Source organism: Condylostylus longicornis, unplaced genomic scaffold (genome assembly GCF_029603195.1).
Source record: "Condylostylus longicornis isolate FDR11 unplaced genomic scaffold, ASM2960319v2 ptg000040l, whole genome shotgun sequence".
NCBI classification, from domain to species: Eukaryota; Metazoa; Arthropoda; class Insecta; order Diptera; family Dolichopodidae; genus Condylostylus; species Condylostylus longicornis.
Genome location: NW_026578009.1, coordinates 8,087,854 through 8,115,815, shown reverse-complemented (window position 1 = coordinate 8,115,815; position 27,962 = coordinate 8,087,854). Strand labels below are relative to the sequence as shown.

Here is a 27,962-nt window from a genome sequence, read left to right as displayed (position 1 = left end):
GAAATATTGCCGACGTTTTAAAATTTTTAGAACATTTTCTAACAAGAACAAATGAGAAATTCAAATTGATAATGGTGATGAAGAGATATAGAATTTTAATTAGGTAAATCACAAAAAATGTTATATACATATTTTGGCTTTTTTTTTTTGGCCTTTTTTTTCAAATATTTATGTTAAAAAACGAATTATGTTTTATTACGAACTATTGTTTTAAAGAACTCGAACCTTATATTAATAATTTTATTCTTATATATGAATAAAAATCAACAATTATTATGAGTTATTGCAACACATTATACTCGTATACAATCATATTGCAACAAAATATTTCTAAATTTAACTTATAAAATAATAATTTTTGTGATGTCATTCTTGCAGTCTTATTGATTTTCGACCCTATTGTTTGGTATTGAGTGTGAATTTGGGGATACCACCATTTAAAAAAGGTTGAGCACCACTGCTTTAACGATTTATTACTATTACTATGTAATGATATATTCACTGTCTCTGTACAAAAATAATAAGAGAATCACGTTTTTTTTTTCTAATTTTGGAAAGCCCCATTCAAATAGCAAATTTTAAAGTAAAAATTTTTAAAATGAAAAAAAAAATTTTGAACCTTGGAAATATTAAATTTTTAATTAATTTTAAAATTATTTAATTTTTAATTACTTAATTTGATTTTATTTTTAAGAATAATTATGGTGATTTTGATTATGAAGATGAGGAGGATGAGAAAAAAAAATTTATAATTTCATTGTTTTTCCCCTTCTTAACTTTTTATTATTATTATTTTTTTTTTTAAAGAAAATTAATATCCCATACTTTATCAATTTTTTAAAACAATAAATTAATAATTCTATAATAAAAAAATATATTAGAATAATTTATGCAAAACATTAAATAAATGGCTACTACATATATTTTATGTACATATGTATATTGTATGTACAAGTGTAAATATTTTTGAATGTATTTTTAATTATATTTTTGCATATAATTAAAATATATTTTAAACTATAAAAAAAAAACTAAATATTATAATTTTATAAAAGTCAAGGAACATTTTAAGAATAAGATTATTATTTTAATACATAGATAAGATGTTTACATGTACATCTACAAATTATATAAGTATGTATGTATGTATATACATATAATGAAAGAATGAGAGAATAATAAAGAATGTATAGAATTTAATTAATGATGATTTCTTTTTAGAGATTATTTGAATACTTTTTATTATTTTCTTTGTTTTTATCTAATTTTTTGGGCTTTTCTAAAAAAAAATTGAAAAAAGTACTTATTAGTTTTACTCTGGTCGTCAGTCCGTACGTCCGTTTGTGGAAATGTTTACAAAATAGAATCCTACACCTTGTAAAATAGAAAACTGAAATTTTATATGAAAGAGATCTTTACTAGAAACTTACTTACTATAGAAATAAATTTTTGACAGTTTTTTATAACGAAACCACAAACATTTAATAAATCCTGCAAAAGCAGAATAGTTGTCACCGGATTCTTCTACTACTGTATAATGTAGGTGAGCATTGATATAATAAAATGGTTGTTTCCATCTACACCCCCTCTCAACCTACTTCTTCTGGAAATTTGTAAAATCTGAATATTCGTTACCTTACATTTCTGAAATTGCACGGTTTTTCAATTTTCTACAAATGCAAAAAACTAACGGTAAACAACTTGTCATCAAAAAATAAAAATATTTATCTTAACTCACACAATTAACCATAGAATTCGAACATTATGTTATTTTCTCTTTCAATTATTACTCATCCTCAATGTATGCAATTTTTGAAATTTTTTCGTATAATAATGAAAGTAATTTAAATAATCTACAAATAAATTGTTTGTAAAAGCAGTATATTTTTAATTGTTCAAGGAAAAAGTGCTTCTTTAAAAATCGTTGATTTGATCCGATTTCATTTTTTATTGCTTAAGAGAAATTATTATAATAAAATTCGAAATTTGACTAGTAAATTCGTAATGTGAGTAATAAGATATTATAATAGTAAAGCTTTTTGAAAATATTCAATACTTTGACCTTGAAACCACCCTCATTTTCAAAAAAAAAAAATTTTTAATTCGATTTTTATACAGTAAAATTAGTTTTTATTGATTTTAGTCTATATTTATACACGAATATATAATAAAAATACGAATATATTTGTTATACTTCTTAATACAAGATTTTTATAATTTTTATATGAAAAACTTGTAATAATAATAATTTTTTTCTTTCTCATTTTTATAGTTTTAAGCCTATTAATATAGAGAGCTTTGAACTTTTAATTAACTATATACTGTGAATATGCAAAATATAAAAAAAAGTGTTACGTCTTATACTTTGTATACATGATTGTGTTTTCTACTGTTTTCTGGTTTTTTTTTTTTCATTACACTTTTTTGTTGTTTTATTTATAACAATTAACATAATAGTTTAGTTTATTATTAAATTAATTTTATAATAATTTAAAAGGAAAAATTTAAAAATGAAGAATTGCCAACAAGTATGCAACAATTTATAAGGTATTTATAATTGTATATAGTGAAATATTGTGACAAGTTTGAATTTAAACTCGTAATTCTATGTCTTATGTAAATTATATGAATTCCTTACTTCATTTCGATTTCTTTAGAGGCAGTCGTAAAAGAAATAGAAAAGTCAGGAAAAGATATTGAGTATTATTAGATGAAGGTGGTCCCAAATAGCATTATTAGATGAAGGTTACGTGAACTAATTCAGTGAAATAATTTTAATTGCTGCGTAAATATTATAATATGGATTGGGGATTTGTTAATTTTTTCATAAATATTTTGATGTTAAAATTGCAGTAATACATTTAAAGTAAGAATTACTGTGTTGTACTACACAAAATATCAATTAACATTTGCAAGCTTAATCGTATAATTACAAAGTTTTACCATATAATTTATACGAATACAGATTAGCTTACAAAAATGTAGTAATTGTTACTTATTTGTTTAATAACATAATTGTAATTTCGAAATTATGGGTAGAAAGAACACATCTACCTAAAGTATGAATTACACGAAAAAATATTCTCTTATATTATTCTCTAATATTCCTTAAATTCCAATCAAATCAATTAATAATTTGGCAAGTATTCGGCAAATCAATTAATAATTGTTATCATGAAACAAATATGTATTCAGAAAGACATTGATGATTTGTAAGTATTGGTAACACTGTTTTTCAATAAATTTTTCATTGTAATTTACATGTTTGCATCTTAAATATGATGTGTAGATATGTATGTAAAATAGATTATTTTAATAACTTCATACTAATAAAGAGAGACCGATATTAAGTACCGTTAATTTTAATAAAAATTTTATAAATTTATTAATAAATTTTTTTTATAATTTATTTTTAGATTTTTTCTTCTAAAATGAAAAAATTTATTTACTTCGCATTAAAATTAATATTTTTTGTTTTTTTCAAATAAAAAATTAGGAGATTATGAAGAAATTTTAAAACAGGAATTTTTTAAATTATTTTTAAATTTGATATTATTTTTTTAAATAATATTATATAATAAACAATAAAATAATAAATATATTTTTATTATTTGATTTTATAATATTGTACATATACAAAATATAACTGTAATATAATTTATAAATATATTCTTAATGTTCATATAAAATTAATTAATTACAAATAATTAAGAAAATGTCATTTGAACCGGTTTCACTGACACTTACTAATACAAAAGTAAATTTAAATTAGTGAATAAATTAATTTTAAATTAAGATTAAATGATACCGTATTTGATTATAACTGTATTATAAATTTTATTTCTTGTGATATACTTATCGGTAGCGGTATAAAGCTTATTATTTTTAAGAAAGAATATAAAAAAGGATCTACTTTATTTTTTACTTTTTTCTTGTAGAATTTTATAAACAGGTTTAATTTCTCTTGATTATTATTTCTTTTTTTTTCCAAATTATTTATAAAGATTTTTTTTGGGGAACAACCACTTTTAAATTTTCAAATTAATAATATTTTTTGTAAAAATAAATTATTGTATTTAAAAATAGAAAAATTTTGTGAAGAAAGTTAATTTATGACAAAAAAATATTCCGAAATTTTTATGAAAATATGGAGAATTTAAATCGTGAAGAATTTATCACTCATTCAAAACGTGTAAAATTAGAATCGGAGTAGAAAGTCATGCATGGTTTTATTTATCCTAATTATTTGCACACATTGCTGTACTCCAATTAATGGGGTGTACTATATAGTAGCTTGCTAACAATCCATATCAATCAGATGAAATTTGATGATTGAAGTAAATGAATACATAATAAATAATAATATTAGTATGTATTTATTATTATTATAAGTGAAATTGTTCATACAATAAAAATTAAATTTGTTCATACTTTTTGTTATAAATCTTGCAATAAAATAGAAATTGCAAATGATAAATTTTTTAGATTTTTAAAATGTTGGGGTCTCCAAATAGACATTATATATGGTACTTCTCATATATAACGATTTGACGATCGTATGTTGATGATTTTTGTTATTGATATCAGAATCGTCGATTGATCATTATAGGTCAAGATTCTTTAATTTCAGTGGAAGGAAGGATCGCAATTTTATCAATCTTTAAAAGATCTTAATTTGATTCGTGCATGTGTTATGAAACATTTGAAGTTCAAATTTTAAGAAATAAATTTTCAAAAAAAAATTTTTAAACATTTTTATTTACTAAAATAAATTATTAGAGCCTTAATTAACATGGTATCTTGAATTGTGAGTTATGAAATGACCGAAAATTGAAACATATATTGAGTGCATTCAGTGTTTTGCTACGATATTGCTATGATTGTTAAAACAGTGCAGAAAATAATATAATTTCAACTTCGAATATTAACGTTAATGTAAAACCATTTTTTGTAAACATCATAACAAATTTTAATTCAAAAATATTCAAAAATATTAAGAAATTGATAATATCTAAATGACGTCAAAAGAATATAAAAAAAAATGTAAATTATTAAAATATTAAGAAGAACGAAAAAAGAAACAAATCTATAATTTAAATAATCTATAATAAAAATAAAATTTTAAAAATATTGAATATTTAATTATGCAGATAAAATATTTTATAATAATAAAAAAAAAAAAAGAATCACAAATAAGAGAAAATTTATTAAATGATCTCATAACTTACTCATTTCTTTCTTAAATTAAAAAAATTAAATTTTGTTTTTCGTTTTTGAATAGCAAATTAAATTGTTGTATGTACATGAATTAAATGACTCACCTGAAATGAGAATATAAAAAAAGAATTATTAAATTTTTGTTTTTCTTATTTTTTTTTTCTTAAAATTCTTAAGAAAAAGAGAGAAATTTTTGTCAATATAAAAATTATTATTATCGTACTTAAGCCGTTATTATTAAGGTAGGGGTTTACACTATCAAATTTTGTTCATTTCATTTTATAGGGTTTAATAAAAATTTGATGCAAAATTTGTATGTCAACGTCATCCAATTCTCATCAAAAAACAATATCTATGAACAATATTTGATATTCGAGACCATGTTGTCTTTACATTTAAAAAATATTATAGGAAAAATTAAAAATTAATACTTAATTATAAAATTTTAAAAATAAATTCAATCAAATTTTAAAAACCAGTAAAATGAAGACGTACCAAAAATTCAATCAAAAAATAATTTGTTGCAATTTTTATTCAATAAAATATTTAAATTAAAATAATTAAATATAAATTGAAAAAATTTTTCTTATTTATTTCAATATACCCTCTCTTTCTTTGTAAATTCATTTATATTCTTGCCATATTTGACCGTAAAAAACTTCAAGAGAAAATAAAACAAAAATAAGTACCAAAAAATTTAAATGAAAAAAGTATTGATATAAATAAAAGTGAATAATTCAACTCTGAGGTAAGAAATCCTATTACGTTACATATCTAGATAAATATGGGGGTTAACCCACTAATCAGATTACTGCAGCAATAAAAACTTATTGCAATATTTCTCCAAACCATAGAACAGAACAGAACGGTGACCTATACAAAGCAAGGAATCGAACAAGTCAGATGGCTTGAGAGCGCCTCCATTTAAGTGAGAAAGCTGGTGAGAACGTCAACTGGCATTGAACCTTCCTCCAAAAAATTTCGCATTATACGGAAAATAGTGTGATTGTCAAATTAATTTCGAACACAAGTCCGCTATTATACACTCTCTGCGCTATAAACTCAAAGAATTAAAATGAACCTTTAAAGTATACATAGTTTATTTTTCAATTTTAATTGTTTTAAATTTAGGAGTTAAATTAAAATTAAAATTAGAACTTTGATAAATTCGGGCCTGTACTTAAGTGTTTGAAAAAAAAGTACAGGGTTTTGTTATTTAAATTTCGCCGATTTTGTTTTTTAATAGTCAAAATTCAAAATTGTATTAAATTTAGATATGAAGTCTTCTGAGTATGGAATTTTATTTAACTCCTTTAAAGATATATATAAAAAATAACATTAATGTTTGGGACAGTTTCGAAATTTGACGTTTATAGTCAAAATTACACAGTATTTAGCCCTTTTTTCCTGTATATTACGAACGAAATATCAAATTTAAGACGCTCTTCGAATACAGTTTGTATGGTAATAAAAAAGGAATGGACAGTAAAAGTTTTGTATACATATATATTCACGAAAGTATCAACATTGTATAGAAATAAATATTAAATGTGTATTCAATTTAAATATTTTAATTTGAAAAAATAAAAATTTAAAGTGTGAAGCTATTCCGCAGCTAAAAACTGTCATCATTGGAATACATTTATGAAGATTGTTAACTAATTTACCCTAAAACTGAAACAAGTTTAAAATCATTTCAAACCAAATTTGAGTTCAATTAAAATGTCAAATTCAAACTAAAATTCCAATAATTAAAAAATCTATATTATGTATAATTAATTTTGGCAAAAATACATCACTAGTTTTTGTATCAAAAACCTTCAAAATTCATAACAATTTCACTTTACTCCTTTATTGACATTTTATTGCATTTAGAATTGAATTTGTTGACAGTACTACCATACTTTCACAATCTTCATGGGTAAATATTCAAAAAAATAAAAATGTCAAAAAAATCGCAAATTTTATTCATTCAGCATAAAGTTTTTATTTTTTGGTTTTTATTGCTGTTGTAAGTGAAACATTATGCGAATAAAATACATAATAAAATAAAAAAAATTAAGTATAAAAAAAATAACATCTAAAAATACATGTATGACATGCATATAAACATACAAGAGCACAGTAATTCATACACGGTACACACATGTTAGAAGTCATAAAAAAAAACAAGTAATACACATAAGAATAAAAAAGATAAAAAGAAAAAAAGAATGTAAAATGAGTGCCGCAAAAAAGGAAAGAACAACTAAAATCGTCATTTTCATTTATTACACATCCATATATACATATACGCAAAAGCATAAGAACATTGACAGGCAATCACACATCTTGCCTGAGAACAATCGCATATTCTTGTAGATATTTATAGCTACATAGATTTTGTATATATGTATAAGATACGTAAGTAATATTAAATAATTTCATTGCCCCATTTATTTTGACTTGGACTTAATTTGAATTTTCAATTACAGATATAAGATTGCCATTCATGTCCAATAATAATTTCTCCTTATCTGAAATCAAAAAGGCAAACGATCTTTACAAACATAATTATGTAAGTTCGAAAAAATTTGAAATACACATTTCAAACATAATTAAATTGTCGATCATTTATTAATATAAACCATTCCAAAAGCAATTTTAGGAAACGTTCTTCAACTTTAAGGAATTTCAAGGAACTTATTCTAATACTTTTCAAGAGATTTTTGAACGACATTTCCTCTGAAGTTTTTCAAAGTCATTACCGTAATCAATTTTAATCATTGTTAATAATATTAATAATAAATGCTAAATTTTGTGTATCCAGTTCTCTCGATTTTCAAGAGAGTATTTTAATAACAGATAGAATAGACAGAGGGCCAAACATAACTAGATTGACCTAGAATTCGTTTCTGAGCAAGAATACAGATACTTTACGACTTCGAAAATACTTTCTATTGCTGCTGTGTACAAAAATACCAAAAGGGTACATACAATCATCTCGAAAATTATTTCGGCAAGTCTTTGAACATTCTATGTTAAAATTGCAAATAGGAAAATTTCCAGTAAATAACAAGAACCTAGTTCAATAATATAGTTATTTTTTTCTTCTTATTTTAATGTTTTACTTTATATTTTCGACTTCAATTGTCTTAGATGGCAATCCTGTTTAAAGACGAGGTAGATTCCATACAAACCTACACAAAATATTACTTTAGTGTTTTCGTATATGCAATAATAACATAGGGATATAATATGAGATATAGACTGTCATAATGATGAGCATCACCGCACACATCATTTTATTTTTTCCTTTTTGAATGGCTTTAATTTGTCTTTTTATTATCGTCGTGTGTAGAAAAGTGACACGAATTTTTTTCTTTTTAATTTTAATTCCTTTTCTTTCATATTTAAATTTTGATATTTTTTCTCTCATTTACACTTTAAGGGAGAGAGAATTTTCGTTTACCAGGAATCATAAATTTGTATACGAATACGAGGCAAAATAAAAAACACAGAAACCCCAAAAAACAAAAAAAAAAAGCGAAAAATTCACTAATGAATACGGAATTGCGATTTTATAATGTACATAAAAAGCAAACCCACTAAAAAAAAGTATGTGATAAATATGCATTTTTAGAGAATCTCTTTAAAATTTTTTACTAAATTTCTACAGTATGTATAAAAAGTATAAATACAAATTCATTATAAGGAACAAAATTATATTTAAGGCCCAGGTAGACATGCAATTTTCAGATTTTGAAATTGCTGCTTGATTGTAGAATCGTTATGAGCACATCTAAGCAACTAAACTATGCTGTCAATTGAAATCTATTGCGTTAAAAATTGCAATCAGTTTATAAAATATTTAAAAACTGTTTGATTGCTTTCGGAGACAATCATACAGTTGCATGCGTGTGCGTTTGAATTTACATTTATGGTGTATGATAAGCAATCAAGCAGTTGCAAAACTAAATTTCTTATTTGCCAGTGCCTTTAGTAATCATTAAAATTAAATTAAATTAGTAAATTTAGTTGTTGGTTGTGTTCTTAGACATTTTATTAGACAATTAAGACAAATTGTTTCAATAAAGGAAGGGAAGATCTTTTATGCTAATTTATTCTAGTAAATGGATGGCTTTATATATTTCAAAACTTTTGATATATAAAATTTATATTCGTAAGAGGATTTTTTTTTGTATAACACAATTTCCATACGGAAAAATGCTCTGATTGTAAAGTCTTATGGAAAGTTCTAGCTTTTTTTTCATTTCTCCTAGATTTTTTTAAATTTAATTGTTATGAACAACTTTCATCTATAACTGAAAATATTCCATGGCCTTTATCCGCCTTATATTATGCATTTTATGAGTTAATGTTTTAAGTTTAATCCGTTAATTACATAAGATTTTTAATCGAAAAAAATGCGATACATTTATGACACACTATGTTGCCTCTTCTTAAATGTAATAAACTTTTTAAAAAAAGAAATTGTTATTTTGACAGCATAAAAAACATATATTAAGATTGTAAGTAATGATAAAAAAAAAAAACAAAAAAATTCCAAAAAAAACGAATAAGATTTTTTTTTGGAGTAATAAAAAATAAAATTAATTTTTATACATTAACCATTAAAAAAGAGAACGTTTTCTTTAAGCGTATATCAAAATTTATGTGCTTTTTTTTAAACGTATGTGTACAAAAGTGTGGAACGACTGTACAACATGCATGAACACTAATACACTTAAGAAAATAAGTATGAGAAATAACAACATACAGGCGGGAGAAAAAAAGAAATTAAAAATTTCCATATTAGAATTGTAAAAATAAAAAACGATAAAACGAATTAAAAATTAAAATTTATTATAATTCAAAAATGTAAAGTGATAAGTTATTAAAACAAGAAAAAGAAAGAAAAAAAAATCATAATGAAAAATGATGAAGTTTTGGAGGTCATCTTTTTTTAAATAAAATTTGAACAAATGGAGTGCAATAATTATCTTTTTATTCTTTCTCTCTTAATTAAAAAAAGAATTTAATTCATTCTAATTTTTCAATAAAATTATTTTAAAAGTTGTAAAATTCAAAGTAAGAGCTATTAAATATTTTACTGAGTTAAAATAAGTTAAAAAATTTCAATTGGAAGTTTTTGGTATTTTTAATTAAAAAAATATTTTAAGGCAAATAATAAAGATCTAATTTTGTTTTATAAAAAACTCTCATTCACAAGAATGTATTGCAAAATATATCAGTTAAGTTGGCATCCTAAAGAAATACTAAGCTGACTGAAAATTGAAGTTATTTGGCAAATTTTGACGGATCACAATTTGAAAAAGAAAGGAGGCAGCAAGAAATTTTGTTTTAATAGAACGAAGTACTTATCAATATAGTTGTACAAGCGTTCACATTAATTAACCTTCAATAATTTGAACTATCAATTGACTTCGTAGTATATAGGCATCGATTGCTTGTGCTAAATTTCTTAAAACTTTTTTTTTTAATTATTTATAATTTATTATTAATTAGATAAACTAATTGCAATTTTTACCTTAATTTCATGGTAACCATAACTACTCCCCATACCTAAAAGATTTTATTTAAGGCAGGAAAGAAAGTCATTTTGACAATTTTTATTGTATGTAAATTTTGACAATTTTAAAATTTATGACTTTGCAATAGAATTATTTTTTAAAATAATACGAACAAATTAAATTGTGAAATGAAAGTGGTTCGAATCTTGAATAATTAACCATAATCTGGAACACATTCATAAAATGACCACTGCAAAAATTGAAAAGAAAACAAAATTTCTTTAAAATCTAATACACATATGCGTACATACATAAAAACAAATAAAAAAAGAATAAGTAATAATTTTTAATCATTTTCATTTTTAATCTCAAAAATCTCAATTTCATTTATTCAATTAACATTTTATATAAAATTTTATTTAAATTTAGCATTATTACGTTCAATTAATTATTGTTGAAATTTTAAATACAACAAAAATTTTATACTTTTAATTTATTAAATCCCCTTGATATGGAATATCAAATATCCGCTTTTAATATTGTATTTTACAATATTATTAAGCGTAGAACAGAACAAGAGAAACAATTAAAAAAGATTATTTTACTAAATTAGAAAAAAAAAATAAATACGTAATTAATAATCAAAAATTATTATGCTAGCGCGATTATCAATCAGAAAAATTTCATGAATTCATCCATAAAAACTTTTTTGTTTTTGTTCTAAAAATAAATACTTGAGATATCGCAGCACATATGAAGTGTACGTTCCAATCCAATCATTATGAAAACCTCATGGTTGGTTCTTTATATCAGAAAAAAAAATATAATAATAATTTATAATAATAAATAAAAATAACAATAATGATTAAAATAAAAATTAGAAAAAATATTTGGCGCGTTCCAAACAAAATAAAATAAAAAAAAAATGGCGCCATAATTTTTTTGGTTTTAGTTTCACTATTTCAAACTAAAACACGAAAAAAGCCCTATACTACGAATATTTCCCTTTCATTTCATATTCCAACTGTAACACTAGTGTTCCATTATTATTTTTTTATATATGTATGAAAATAATGGAACAGTAGTATTACAATTTATTTTAAGTTTGTATTTAGTAAACTCAACTATTTTCACAAGAAATAAACTGGTGGTGTTTACTTAAATGCAATGGCAAACTAGTATCATTTGTTGGGTAATTAATAATCTGTTTCCATTAATAAATAAATGACAAAATAAAATTTCTAGTTTTGACAACGTATGCTTGCCATTTGATATTCGAGTCCGTAATGTAGATACGCCAGCTACGTGACGTTTTTAAAAATGATAATTCAAAATTTTTTCATTAACACCATTAAGAAATAAGTGTAACTTTAGTTTATAGTAATTAACGTATGTTAAGAAAAATACCGCTAATAATATTTAACATAAAAAAATGCAGTAAATCGACTACATTTTAAATCGACTACACCCGATAAGTTTATAAAAGAAAATATATTAATAATTTTGATTATTCCACACTATTAAATAATGCAAATACATACATACTAATGCATTTCGGTAATAACATTAAAAAATTTATACATACTTATTATATATGTATGTGCATGTAAATATGTGCGTATATGTATGCATATTTAAACATACATACTTTTACAGTTATTCAAATAATGTACCATATTTTTATAATTGTATAGAAAAAAAAAATTGAGATAAGAAATATTTTTTATAAATAAATTCGAAAAAGCTCCTAAATATTGTTCAAAAATTCAAGATAATAATTTATAATTTTACCCAGGTAGACTTAAATAGCAAATATTTTTATTTACTTATTATTATTAAAGAATTTTTTCTTAATTTTAAATTAGATTTATGCGAATGAATTTTCAGTCAACATAGAATAGTTTTTTGAATAAATCCATTTCTATTATATGAAATTGTTATATAGATAAGTACTTAATTCAAGTATACCTAATTTGTAAGATTTAATTAGACAAATAAATTAATTTTTTAATATACCATAATTGTTATAAATTGTGCAATTTAGTGAAGCTTCAATTAATCATACTAACTGGAAAAAACTATAGAAAATTTTAAAAGCAAAATTTATTTTAGGTTTTTTTTTTTTTGGCAAATAGTGAGTGATCCTTAATGAAAGAAATCGGTCGAGTTAAAAATTAAAATTAAAAATCAATCAAGATGAAGAGAGAATAAAAAATAATTCCCTATAATGTCTAATATTTTGTCTTACTGGGCGACAAATTGTATGATTATCAAAAAATAAAATATAAAGTTTACTTATAAAATTTTTAAATGTTTAATGGCGTTATATAACTGTAAATATTTACATGCACACACAAATGCTTACATAAGTAAATGCTTATGCTGTATAGAATTAGATTTTATAATTATGTGTAAATGAAACGAATGAATGAATGTATGTATGTATTAAAATAAAATTGTTCGTCTGTTTCAAAAAAAATGTTTTTTTTTTTTGGCAAAATACGTTTCATTTAATTTTTCAATTCATTAAAATTATGACGGGCGGGATATCTACAATATTATTGTTGTAGGGTTGTCTGAAAGTTCATTTCTTATCTATTAAATATTATTCAAAAATTATGTATTTATTTACATATATACGTGTACACATTTAAATAAGTAGTTATATATTCATGTACATAAATAAGTAAATATGATTGTATATAAATTTTTATGGAAAAAGGAATTCTACAGATAATTTTCTGGATTTGAAATTTATGCTTTCTATTTCAAATGTTTTGCTTCTTCTTTTTTTTTGTAGAAATTTAATGCTTCAAAAACTCATAGGTCAATTTGAAAGGTGATGAAAAATTCAGCAAAGATTATTGGAAAAAAAATATGAGTTATAAATTTCTTTTAATGATTTCTTTTTTTTTTTTAATTTTAAAAATATTTTATGTTTTAATTCAAAAATTACGACTTAAAAATTAATTAATTAAAAGATATTTTTTTTTAATATAAAATTAAAATTTAATCTTATTAAATAAAATTTATTTATTCTTTATTTAGAGTTCCGTACATGCATTTTATTTCGAATTTTCCTATCTTGTTTAATCTAAGAATTTATGTGGAAAATTATTAACTTGCAAGATTTTTGTGTTTTTAAATGGTACAAAATTTAAAATTCTTTTTATATCGAATTATTTTTATTAATTTTTTCTCTATTCTGAATATTTTCTCTCTTCTTAATTTGTTCGAATTCGAATTTTCTCGTCTTTTGTGTTCGAACCAATTTTAGATATTTAAAGATGTCCGAGTTGTGCAAAAAGAGTCTTAATTTTTTTCTTATAGATTATGTCAAACTTACAGCATATATGTCACAAATTTTGTCAACTATACTGCCATATCTTTAACAGCAAATATTTCCCCTTTTTACTTCAAATTAGAATCAAATCCGGTCGATATTACATTAGCACGCATTCTAAATAGGGCTTAAATAAATAGGTTAAATATTTCGTTTTGGCCTTAATAAAATAGGCCAAAACAAAATTACCCCCCAATTGAGGCGTTTGCATAAATTAGAAAATTATTTCTTTTTTTTTTGTAAGGTTCTTGATTCAAATTTAATGAAGTCCCGCTAGTTTTACAGCAATTAATTTTTGTGTACCTAAACTAAAGCCCTAAAATCCAAAACCCCTTGATTTCTAACTAATAAATTTGCATTATTTCTATACTAACTTTGGAAACTGACTAAAATGAACAAATTTTTCTCTTAAAAAATTAAATTAAATTTTTTTTTATCAAAAATAATTCAATAAAATTTTTTAAAGTCATAAGGTTAAATACATTTTGCATTTTAAATGTAAACACAATTATTGTATAAAAGTATATGTTTTCATTTTATTTAATAATGTATGAATTTTTCAATTTTATTGCTTTAATAGCTTTTCATCCTGCCATTATCCTTTTAACATTATTCAATCCCTGAAAATAATAATCATCAAAATTACATGTTAAAGAGAATCAGTTTTTATTTTTATTTTTGTATACATATGTACATATATGTAAACTTTATTAATTTAAATGAAGTATGAAATTATGCCAAAAGATACATAAAGAAAAACAAAAAAAAAAAAACAATAATAATCAGAAAAAAACAAACACAAAAAAGACTCAATAAATGTCAAATTACTGGTGTTGGGCTGAAGTCTTTCATAATAAATTAATTTGCAATATTATTTCCGATTCCGATCCGATCCAAATATAACGTTACACGTTACGTTTATGTTATATTTGTTTTTCTTTTTTCTCTTTTTATTTTGCTTTGCTTACTTTTTTTTTTTTGTTATTTTTTATTTCTTTTGGTTACTTTTGTTTCTCTTGTATTTATGTTAAAATTTTTGTCTTCTTTTTGATGATTTTTTTTTTTATTGTTTTTCTCTTTTCTGGTTCTGGTTGCGGTTTTCTCATTATAGACAACCTGTTGAAATGCATTCCAAAATATGTTATGCACACATTGTAACATATGGGATACAATAATCAGCAAAAGTATAACATTTTAACAATACCAGAACAGAATATTATTATTATTATTTTGAAATGAATTAAATTTAATATTATAAATATACACACATGTATACAAATGAAAGAATAATATTTGAAATTGTTGCATTATTCGGTTTATTTTTGGTCCTTTACGATTTATTCTTTAAGAAAGATTTAATTTAATTATTTGGCGATTGTTTGTATATTTATTAATTGTATTGACAAATAAATAGTCGCCTGTTGTTTATAATCAAATAGATGTCCAATAAAAATAGGATATAGGGAATTTAAAATTTTACTTACAATATTAATGTAAAAATGTAATTTTATCTTACTAAAATTATAATCTCTGTTCAAAAATTACAATAACTGAAAATTCGGTCGCCAGTTGTCAAAATTCTAATATGAAAATTGTTTTAATATTTGATTTAGCACGTCATCCTCTCAAATTACATTATACAAATGCACAACACAAACATAATTATCACGTTCTCTCTAAGAGTATAAACATTTCCAATTCTACTTTTAATTACATATGCATACATACATCAAATTCAGTGAAATTGTGGTTTCAATTTATTCCAGTAGATGATTCCAATGTTTTTATAATACGATTTGAATTAGTTTTAGGATTTGAACATTAATAATTAAAATTCATTGAGTAGTTGCTAACAAAATTAGTGTTTCATTCAGCAACGAGTGTTAAAATTTTTGTGAAAAAATTTGAAAATATTGATTTTTAAAATTAACTATTATGTTCCCCCTATGTAGGGTAAACAGTACAAAAATTGTCTTGTACAAAATTTTTTCTAAAAGCAAATCACATAGAATGAATAAGTCAACATTGTATCATTACAAACTTACGAAGATTTTTTATAACATTATAAAACATACATTTTATTTTATGTTCTGACAGCTTTTTGTACCGTATGTGACAAAAATTTACACATCCATTTATGGATGTATACTTAGCTACTGTGATTGTGTAAACGTCAAGAATTTCATTTGAATTTTTATTATTCTTTTCTTTTTTTATTTAAGTTGTTAAATTCCAATAATCACATTTAATTTGTTGATTTCTATTTTTTTTTACGTTTACAATAACACGGCTAACGTAATTGTATGCAGTTTACATGTATAAATTATCTACATGTATACATACAAACGTGTATACATAAATTCACACAAATAATTGAAATCAATTACCTTCTTTTCAGCATTTATTTCAATTTTGTTCCAAATTAATTTGAAATAAATTACAAAATAACTTAAAGCAAATAAAATAATAAAAATGAAAATATAAAATAAATAGCAACACACAAGTTAACCGACACAAAAACACACAATTTTTAAGTGATAAAAATTAAAGAATTGAGAAAAATACAATGGTGATGCAAAAGTATATAAAAATAAAATAACAATAATAACAAACAATATATTATAAAAATTATGCAAAAAAAAAAAAAATGAAACAACAAATGTTTATAAACATTGTAGTCATGTATGCTAGCGCAATTATTATTGTTCTCAAGTGCTTCTTACATTAATTTTAAAAGTATTTTATTTTTGTGAGCTTGTTGAATTGCCGATGCATGCATGCATACAATATGAAATATTGTAAAATTCTTACTCGTGAACGAAACAACGAAAATAGCACATACATACATAATGTATATATTATATATGAATTGTATGTACATATTATGTACATGTGAATATATTTATGTATGGTACATACATAAGAATGTGAATTACATATATATAATTTTTACACGAATTTATAAGGAAAAAGAAAAATTATAATTCTTTTTTTTTGTTTTATTCTTTTTTTAGTGTTCATAAAGTCGAAAACAATCCAAATTACAGTCAATTACCCCTATTGGCAAAATATGTTAGTAATGAAAAACAATACCAATATGTGTACAGTGCAATGAATAAACATAAAACATTTTATAACGACATCTATAATGTATGACCCATAATATGTACATAATAAAGTGCATATTATATTGTTGCAATTTATTTAACAAAATTTGAGCGTTAACATGAACACATTCTATATTTTAATTCATATATAATTGCATAAATGTTACAATTATGTAGTGTTAAATATCATTATGAAAAATTTATTGAAGCCCTTAAATTGATAAACCCTTGGAAATTTGTTCTTATTAAATTTCATTTTTGATTCATTTCTTTAATTGCAATTAATTAAAATTTATTAAAGATGTTGTGTTATTGCATACAATTCAATAAATCATTGCAATAATTATTAGTGTAAATGTCGTATTTTGACAAAATACAATACGGAAAGAGAAAGAGAGGATTAAAAAACGGGAATAATTATAATACGCAATATAATCACACACAATACTAATTTTTTCCAAAAATATAACAAGTTTTTGACAATCCATACAATTTATGATACATGTAAGTGTGAATGATTAGTAATTATTAATAAATTTCCGTCCAATTAAATAGTTTACTATAATTCGGTAAAATTCATACAATAACCTGTTGTTGGAGTATTTCAAGATGCATATCAATGAGGTAAAAGTGTCATGAGCATGGTTAAAATGATGGAAAAACTAATAAAATGGAAAATCTTAAAAAATTAGAATTTCTTTTCAAATAACAATGGCGACACTTAATGAAACTAATATTTAATCTAAAATATTTTAAACTCAAAAATTATTATTATAAATTTATAATACGAAAACAAGGCAATTTTCAAAATTATTTCAAATTTCAGAATTACAGAATTAGATTTAAAATCGCAGAATCGGTTTTTCAAGGATTTCTAGTTAGCCAAAGTTCGAAATTGTGACAGGATTTAGACTGATAAGCTTAACAATTTTTATGTAAAATGCAAATTTTAAAATTACAGTCAAAATTATTGAGCCGAAATTTTACAATCAACTCAGCCGATATTAATCAGCCGAAATTTTACAAGATTGTAACAGTACTGTAAAATTCCATAATAATAAAAATCATAATTTCTGAATAGCTATGATTTGTCAGAAAGAATCAGTCATTAAGTCATTATTAGAGTCAAAAGTTTTAAATTATTTTGTTGGCAATATTTTTATAAAACTTATTAAAAATTTGCATTATATCACGTATTTTCTATTGCATGGAAATTGTCTTAATAATCTGTACTAAAACTATTTAATCACAGAATAATGAGAAAGCCCCTGCCAAATATTAGATAAAATTGAAATATATTTTTAAATAAACACTTAATTTCATTCTCATTTTTAAATAATAAAATTTTAAAAAATAACTATTAAGAATAATCTCTTGTAAATTTGGCGGTGTACTTGTGATACGAGTAATTTATTGCAAATAATCTTGTAAAATAAATTTTAATTTTAAATTAAAAAAAAATTAACTTTCACTTCTTAATGCTAGCTAAAAAAATATATACGCGATCCGATGATTTTATAATTTTAATAGTAAGTATATATAGTGCTCATAAATATATGGGTGAAAATCATTGTTTAAATTGTTTTAACAACTTCAAAAAAAAAATTAAAAATTTTTAAAATGTAATGATAAATCTTTGAAAATAAATACTTAAATTCCTCTATATTATTATTATCTATTCAAATATATATATATGCATGTACATATTATGAAAATAATGTAAAAAATGAATCCCGAAAAAGTAAACGTACAAACTAATTTTAACAATTTCTAATAATTCAACAGGTTTAAACTACAAATTTAAAATAGAAACAATAAATGCACAACATAACAAGAATATTGTAAAATATTTGGATATTTTACATACATAAAAACGTATAGAAAATAACATTAAATTTCGGTCAAACACCAAAAAGCATATTTCACATTTAAAACACTCTCCGAAGTCTGCACTCTGCTGAAATCATCGTATTTTCATTTTTTTTTTTATAATATCCTTAAATGGATTTTATCTCGCGTTATGTACATACATACGTACATACTCATACATTCAATTGTGTATATTTGTAAATAATTTGTGTGTTTAGTTACAGGTACGGCGTGTATATATTCGTACATACATATGTGGTATTTATTTTAAGTACCATACATTTCCTTCTTTTCAAAGACTCTTTTTGAAACTGAATTCCCATTTAAAATGCTTATAATAGCAATGAAATGTAAAACAACAACAACATATTTTTTTTTTTTTTTTGATGTTTTTTTTTTGTATACATTTGTACCATGTTGCAATATAAATTTACAATATAGTTAAAATATTTTCAATGAAAATTTGCACCTGTCTGTTAATTTAAATAATCAGTCCTGTTTTCTGTATTATTTTGATTTGTTGTTGTTGCTTGTTGTTGGTATTGTTCATAAAAAATGTCGGTGTTGTATCGGTTAATCTGTTTGGAACTTATGATAAGCTATAAGGAAAAGTATGTAAGTATTATGTATTTGTTGTTTTTTTTACTCTGGTGTCTGAATATAAAAAAAACAACAATAATAATATTTACTTATTTGAAAGCACATAATTTGTGGTAGCATAATCTAAAAGAGAAAGTTATAAAAGTGGTAAGCATAGAGGGTACCGTACATACACACTTATCAAATATAGGAAATTATTTTTTAATATAAAATCGAAAATTTATTACTTATTGTTTTTTTATTAAAATTTTCTCAATTATAATTTTTTAAATATTAAAAATTAAATTACTATATTTGAAAACAATACACTAATTATTAATGTTATAATTTTATTATACAAAAAAAATATCTTAGAATCAATGGATCCAAGAAACTCCTAAAATTTTTTGATTATTTAAAATGCAAATGTACAAACAAGTTTAATAATATTTTACAAATTTTTGAGTTTAATTGTAGTTCCTTACGAAAAGATTTTTGTTGATTTCTGTAAAAAAAAAAGGTGATCGTAGACCAAAAATTATAATAAATTCAATAACAATATGCCATTCTCTTTTCCAAATTTTGTAATTTTTTTTTGCAAGAGAAGGGTTCGTGCAAATTTCGATTTAAATTAGGCCAATAAATAGGACAAATAAATTCGAATGTAAATTTCTTTTGTACAGGAAACGACATGTGAAGGTTTGCTAGATTTTATTCCGGCGCCCCAAATTCTTAAATATTTGGGTTGACCAGAACTTATTATTTAATTGGAATTTAAAGAGATTGTCAAAACTGATATTTAGTCCAATAACAGACTCGTATTTGACGCAAAAACATTTTTTTCTCTATTAGTGCCATTTGTAAAAATTAATTTGAATTTATTAATTTGGGATCAAATCAAATTTTACAAATTTTCAGAAATTCAAGTTTTAAAATTGTATTTAAGAAATGTTGAACAATAATTTCAAAAAAATTTCTGTCTAAAATCTAATACTTCAGTAAACTTTATTAAATCTTTAAAAATTATAAATTATTATGTTTTTTTCTTAAAATAATTAATTTTTTTTTCACAATTAAAATGTTATTAAAAAGTGTTTGTAATAAAGTTATTTCTTTTAATTGAATTGGTCATCCATAGGTGTATAAATATATATATATACATTTTGTATTAAACAGATATGAAAAAAAAATTTAAAGATTGCCAAATTCTCTAAAATTACAAAATTACTAAAGACTAAATTCTAATTTTAAAAATACAAGCTAACAAATTTTTAAATTGTGAAAATTAAAGCTCATTATAATTTTATTGACGGGGAAGAGAAACAAATTATTTCACGATTTGTAGACCCTGCAATGGCAAAATTTTTCTGTCCAGTGTTCTTCATTGATAGTTATGTTGTTACAATTTCAAGTAAATTTCAAAGCAAAGTTATGCATTATCATATATATCACGGTTTACTATTTGGCAACCCTTTAAAATATTGCTATACTTAACTAACCGTATATATTTATATTTTCGTATATTTTTTATATTCAGTTTTCCCCTCATAATGCTAAGTTATTTAAAAAAAAAAAACTCTAATTTGTATTCACTTTTTCTTGAAAAAAATAAACGTGGCACCAGTTGTTAATAATTTTTAAACTATTTAATGTGCAATAGAAGTTAGCCATTAGCGAATGAGTAATTGATGTTATTATTGTTATTGTTATTATGCTAGCTAGCGTTATTCTTTATTCAATTTATAGTTGCAGTTGTTATTTTCTGTTCTTTCTCTATGTTGCTTTAAATTTGATGAACTTATTTATTCATATAAAATAACGCTCATAATAATATATTGTACATACATATTATATAAGTATGTGTATATGTAATAAAGCGTAGTGTATAAATTTCTACATTGTTTTAAAAAAGTTTTAGAACATTTACTCTAATTGAGTTGATATCACTAATTTGGTGATTTTACTTATAGAGTAAATAATTTTGAATCGAACCTTTTATTTTTCTTGCAAAATTTTATTATTTTGTCGGTCATAAACTTAACGAAATCATTTAACGCTCTTGACAAAAATAAAAGTTTGCGTTCAATTTTATTTACATAAATTAGATCAAAAATTCTATAAAAACTGAAATTAATATAGAAAATTTTAAATTTAAATAAAATTTCATTCATAAAATTCCAACTACTTAGTAAACACATTTATATTTCTCAAAATAGGTGACGGAACATCCACATTTTGATAAATTTGCGTCAAAATAACAAATGGCAAAAGGGGACAGTAAAAAAATTTGTTTAAATAAAATAATTAAATTGAATTGTAAAATTTGAAACTTCTCCGAGTTTTCGTGCAGGAGAGAAATATTAAATTAAAAGAGTTGAGAATGTTTAAAGTCTAACAATTGTATAACATTTATTTTTTAAGGTACCGAAAGTAACAAAATTTACCATTTTTATAAATTATCTGTTACACTGGCATCTGTTACAACTTACTGTTGCGTAAATTTTTTTCTCTCATTGTAAGTTCTTGCATACCAAAATCTTGAAAGGTGTAGAAATTTCGTAAATGGGCACAAGAAAATGAGAGTAGTCAAGCGCATTTTTTTCTATAAAAACTAATGAGTGAAATCAAAATCATGTCAAAATTATGCCGTTAATGTCTTATTTTAAAAAGAAGAATTAATATATAAATGCTTGTACAAAAACTTTCTGAAAGCACTGTATCTAAGAATGAATGAAAAAAAATTAATAAATATATTCATATGCAATTACATATTACAATATTAGAAATAAAAAAAAAAGGAAAAATAAAAGTTACACTTCATTATCAGCCCGCAGTTTTTACAATTTGAATACACACACAAACAAATTAATAATGTAAGTAAGTACATATGTATAGTTGTTACATACTCATTATATTTTATTTAGTAATTTTTTTTTTTAATCATTTATTGCAGTCATAAAATTTAGCATAAATTGTTAACGTTATGTGTACATAAACTAATGTTTTGAGAAAATATTATTTAAACACATTATACATACATACATTATCTATATAAAATATGCATATATGTATGTATGTATATACAAAAACAACATAATTATGGTATAGTTAACTATGCATGAACGTGGTTATACCATATATTCACATATACATATACATTTACCTTTTTATTCTTAGGTGAAATAAGTGAATTTTTCATTTAAAAAAAGAAAAAAAACTACTTTAGCGCTGAAATGAATAGAAAAAAAAAAATTAAATACACACATACATACATGCATATTAACGTATTTAGTGAATTTGAAACAATGTTTTGCGGTGCATAATGTTTACCATCAATTTGTGGTTGAGTAATAAGAGTAATAAATTTTTTTTTTAGAAAAAAATAAAAACTAAGTTGGTTATTATGTAGGTATAAAAAAAGATAATTTAAGTAATAAAATGAAATTAATTTTTGTAATACAGGCGAGTCATGATAAGTCGAACTTAAACACAAGAATATTTTCAAATTTAGTAATAAAAGTAAGCTACTAGGCTTGTTGCTCGGACTTCTTAAACTTATTTGATTATTTCCATTTAAGAATTACACACATTTACTCTGTATTATTGCTAAAATTTCAAAATTTTAGAATTTACTGATTAGGAATTTTATTAACCTTCACAAATTTTAAGATTAGGAATTTTATTAACCTATAAAATACTTGTGACCTAATCAGAAGTTCATAGAGACGATTGACGGCGTCTTATTGCAAACATAATATTAAAATTTTCTATAATACAAGTCTAAAGGCAAGTAGATAAAAAAAGAGCTCAATAGCTGGACAAATGAAAAAGGAAATTTGAAAGGCAGTGTGCTTTTTATTTTGTGTAAATTTTTCTACTCTTTTTATTTTATATTTTATATTAGAATAATTCTTATTTTTTATTTTAAATTAGAATATTATTGAAATAATATTTTTAATAACTTAGTGTAAGTAAGATTGTTGTATTTATAAATAATTAATTAAAATTCATGCTAGCTACATATATCACAAAGAAAATAATTTATAACAGCACATATGAATACTAAGACATGACAATATTACATTCCCATTTTTTCCCATTAGGACAGAGAAAATTCCGTTTTCTTCGGAAATTTCGTGCGCTACATACACACTTCATGAAAGTAGATTTTCTTCAAATAAAAAGCGAAAATTTAAAATTAAAACTAAAATTATTTAATGAGACTCAACTGTATTTTCAACATTAAATATAATATTTTAATATATTTAATAAATTTAAAATAGAACCTGTCGGTATTATTATTATAAAAATTTTATTTTTAAGTTATTAGTTAACATTTTTAATTTTTTTTTTTATAAACTTACTTAACTTAGTTAATTTTATTGGAATAAATTATCCAGGTTTAAAATGCAATACACCAAACTTTTCAACATGCATATGTATGTTTGCACATTAATATACATATTTCATACATACATGTGCACATGCATAAATCAATTATCTTTTAACGTGTATAATGCCTATATTTACTTGAATTTTCGAATATAATTTAAGTAACATGCATGTTTGTAAGAAAAATTCAATTGAATTTTCTTACAATATTTTTGTAATTACTTTTAATAATTTATATATATATATAAAAAAAAATTACCAACATTGTGGTATAATTGATTTACTATGAAATTATAAATTTTAATTTAATTTAATTATTTTTGTTGTAAGTTTACTTTTTAAAATAATAATAGCATAATTTATAAAATGTATTTAAGTATGTGAATACATTCAATTTACAGAGGGGAAAAAAATTAATTAAGTACTCACACGTATACATATAAGCTGAATAGAAGAAAAACGAGAAAAAAAGTAGAGTTGACCTTGTCAACTCTGTGATACCCGTACGAATTTGTTATCCTATGTACGAATAACTAATGTGCCATAACTAACTATGGGGCAGACTATAACTTTAAGTTGCCGTATTACCATATTAATTTATGCAAAATTTCAGTACTATGTGTTTTTCAAAATACTGGTTGTGCCAAACTACTATTGAAGTTGTATGGCAGCTACCAGAAAGAGCCAAGAAATTTTAGCGAATTTTATCAAGCACATCTGCCCTACTAATAAATTCACTTGTGTGAAATCTCAATATCACAGCTTTTATAGTTTCTGAGATATAGCCAAATAACTTTTGAAGTTGTATGGCAGGTACCAGAAGGAGCCAAGTAATTTCAACGACTTTTATGAGACACATTGGCCCTACTAATATATTCGTTTGTGTGAAATTTCAATACCATAGCTTTAATAGTTTCTGAAATATAGTCAAATAACTTTTGAAGTTGTATGGCAGGTACCAGAAGGAGCCAAGTAATTTCAACGACTTTTATGAGACACATTGGCCCTACTAATATATTCGTTTGTGTGAAATTTCAATACCACAACTTTTATAGTTTCTGAGATATAGCCAAATAAATTTTGAAGTTGTATGGCAGCTACCCGAACCGGTACCCCGATCATGTCCAATTTAAATAGGGTTCTGGCACTTACTACAATAAATCATTTGTGAAAATTTGGTGATTTTAGCTCAATTAGTTTTGGAGTTATCGTTCGGACGGACGGACGGACGGACGGACAGACAAAGCTAAATCAACTCAGAATTTGACGCTGATCAAAAACATACACTTGAGTCTATATCTAACACCGTTATTTCTTAGCGTTACAAACGGTAAGGTAAATTTAGTATACCCTTCGAACATACGTTCGTACGGGTATAAAAATAATGAGTAATTTATATTGCTATATGTACATATGTGTGAAAATGAAGTTTTTTTATATTTGTAAATAAAATTAACACAATGTTGTATAAAAAATTTTCGCGCCTAATATTCTTCTGCTGTCAAAAAAAATTGCTTTTTAATTTTTTTATCATGTACAGAACTAATAATCTATGACATAATAAGATAAAGATAGGGAATTATCTGAAATTTACTTAAAATTTATGGGTAACATATACTTACATTTAGAATCAATAAAGTTATTCTATTTATTTAATAAAATAGAAAATATAAAATTGTATATACAATATTGATATACCTACATATATTTTCCCTTACATTATCTGTATAAAATAATGGGTGTTTTTGTAAGTCCATTACAATTTGACATGTTATTTTTGAATTGCACATTCTATTTACATTTGTTAACACAAAAAATATGAGATTCTAAGGGTTAGTTTGTGTTACCTTACCAATGCATCAGAATGAATAAAAATAAATCCCTAATTTAGGATAGTTTTAAAGAAAATAACCGAAAATTTGTTAATTAGAGGACACTTGAAACTCAATTAAGAAATTATAGATCGAAATCTAGTTATTGTCAAATTTTTATTCGAATATTTCTAAAGTTATGTTTTTTATATACAACAAATTAAGTCCTCCTAACGAAACAATATGGCATTTGGATCAATTTCATTCATATTCCAAGAAATATAATGATCTGATATTTATGATCAAACTGAATTTGATATCTCATTTAACAGTTAAATTAGAATATTTATAATTAATGAAAGTAAAAACACCCTATATATGTATACAATTATATAAAATGAACTCGTTTTTATATAGTAACTAAGTATTTTAAGATTTTTTTTTATTTATTTATGATTTATTTACATAAAAATAATATTTAAGAAAAATAAAAAGAAAACGATTGATACCAAGACGGAAATGACCGATATTTTTTTTTTCGTATCTGTAAAATCAAATTGTTTTTTTTTTCTCTCTTACTATGTATTTAAAGGTGTAAAGAAATTGTAATAGCAGTCGCTGATTCGTTTCAGTTGGTAGGGAAGCAAATTATCTTTTATATTTAAATAATAATCCGCAGTAATGGTATTTAAATTTCTTTGAAATTTCATTGAAAATTTATGATATTTTTAATAAGTATATGTGTATGTATGTAATGTTTATTATGTATGTATTATAAAAATTCTCTAAATTATTAAAATATTTAAGAATATTTCTTTGATTATGAGCGAAACGTGGTTAAGTCGGATATTGCTAGTTTCGAAACATTGGAAAGCTGCAGAAAGTATATCTTTTTTTTTTAAATTGTACTTAAATTACAAATTTATTATTTAACCAAGAAAAAATATATACGAAATTTTTCGCAGACGAATTAATCATCATCAATTAAGAAATGAACAAGTTATAACTGCTATGGGGTTTTGCTACTATATTGCAAAATTTCTTAATTTTATTACTCTTTTTTCTAGAAATTCTCATAAATAAATTTAATATTGATATTTTGAAAATGAATAATGTTCATGTATTGTTATTGTTGCAAACAGAATGGAAAAAATCTGTCATACTTAATAAACGTAACCGTAAATTTATGAATATTACTTTAGAATAATTTAGGAAAAAAAAATTTGAGGGTACAAAAAAAAAAAAATGATTTTAAATTTTAAAATACACGTTTAAAGTAAAGAGAAAGATTGTTAAATATAAACTATAAATTTCATAATAACTGCGACTAAAAATTAAAAGACCTTATTACTTTATAAGAAGGTGCTTGATTATAGGATTTTCTACTTAAACGCATAAAATTAACTGCAAATAGGATGGTCTTCGCATACAAATATTCAAAAAGCAATTTGTTGGCTCGCTATCAGGCAAAATTAAGTTGAGTTTTGAGATATTAAAATATTTAAAATCTTTCTGTATTAAAATCTTTAATCTACAAAAAAATTTCTTTTAGATTTCGTTTAATTCAAAGATGCTTAAATTAAAATGATAAAAATTTAGATATTTAAATTATCTACGTTTTCTTAAAAGTTAACGAGTGGTTTTCTAAATCAAGGATAAACTGGAGCAGTTAATCAAAAATATTTAATCCAACCTCTAAAAATAAAAGCTGGCGTCCTATTGCATCAAACACTTTTTACTTTTTTAGTCAATTAATGCAAAAACTTGATGAATCTCTGTTTATCATTAAGAGTAGAAATACTAATTAACTATATGCACAAATAAAAATAATTTATAAGTAAAACTGTTTGGTGTAATAAGCCCTAGAAGTACCTTCCTGTAACAAACTTAATTTGAAATTAATTGTTCAAACAACGTTATATTCACAATCTTCCCGTGATTTTAATGTCAACTTTTCACATATTTACTAGTTTGCTTCTTCATGACAGTTTTATACAAAATGTCGAGTAAAAATTTCAGGAAAATCAAAAAAAAAAAATACACTTTAATGGATAAAAGAAAATCTTTTGGAGTCTACCAGGCAGAAAGGCCTTCTTTCTAAAAAAAAAAATGCCTTTGTCGGCCTTAAGTT

At 23.1% G+C, this 27,962-nt stretch overlaps 1 protein-coding gene across 4 annotated transcripts in view; it reads right to left on the bottom strand.

The window, feature by feature from the left end:
- Nucleotides 1–5,030: 5,030 nt before the first annotated feature.
- The window catches only part of LOC129609601 (zinc finger protein squeeze-like), a 52,975-nt gene continuing 30,043 nt past the window's right edge, over nt 5,031–27,962 (bottom strand). For all 4 annotated transcript variants that reach the window (XM_055521619.1, XM_055521620.1, XM_055521621.1 and 1 more), the window contains one exon: nt 5,031–5,321. In XM_055521619.1, coding sequence (XP_055377594.1) covers nt 5,286–5,321 — 36 coding nt within the window. In that variant the 3' untranslated portion in view covers nt 5,031–5,285. The remainder of the gene's footprint in view (nt 5,322–27,962) is intronic.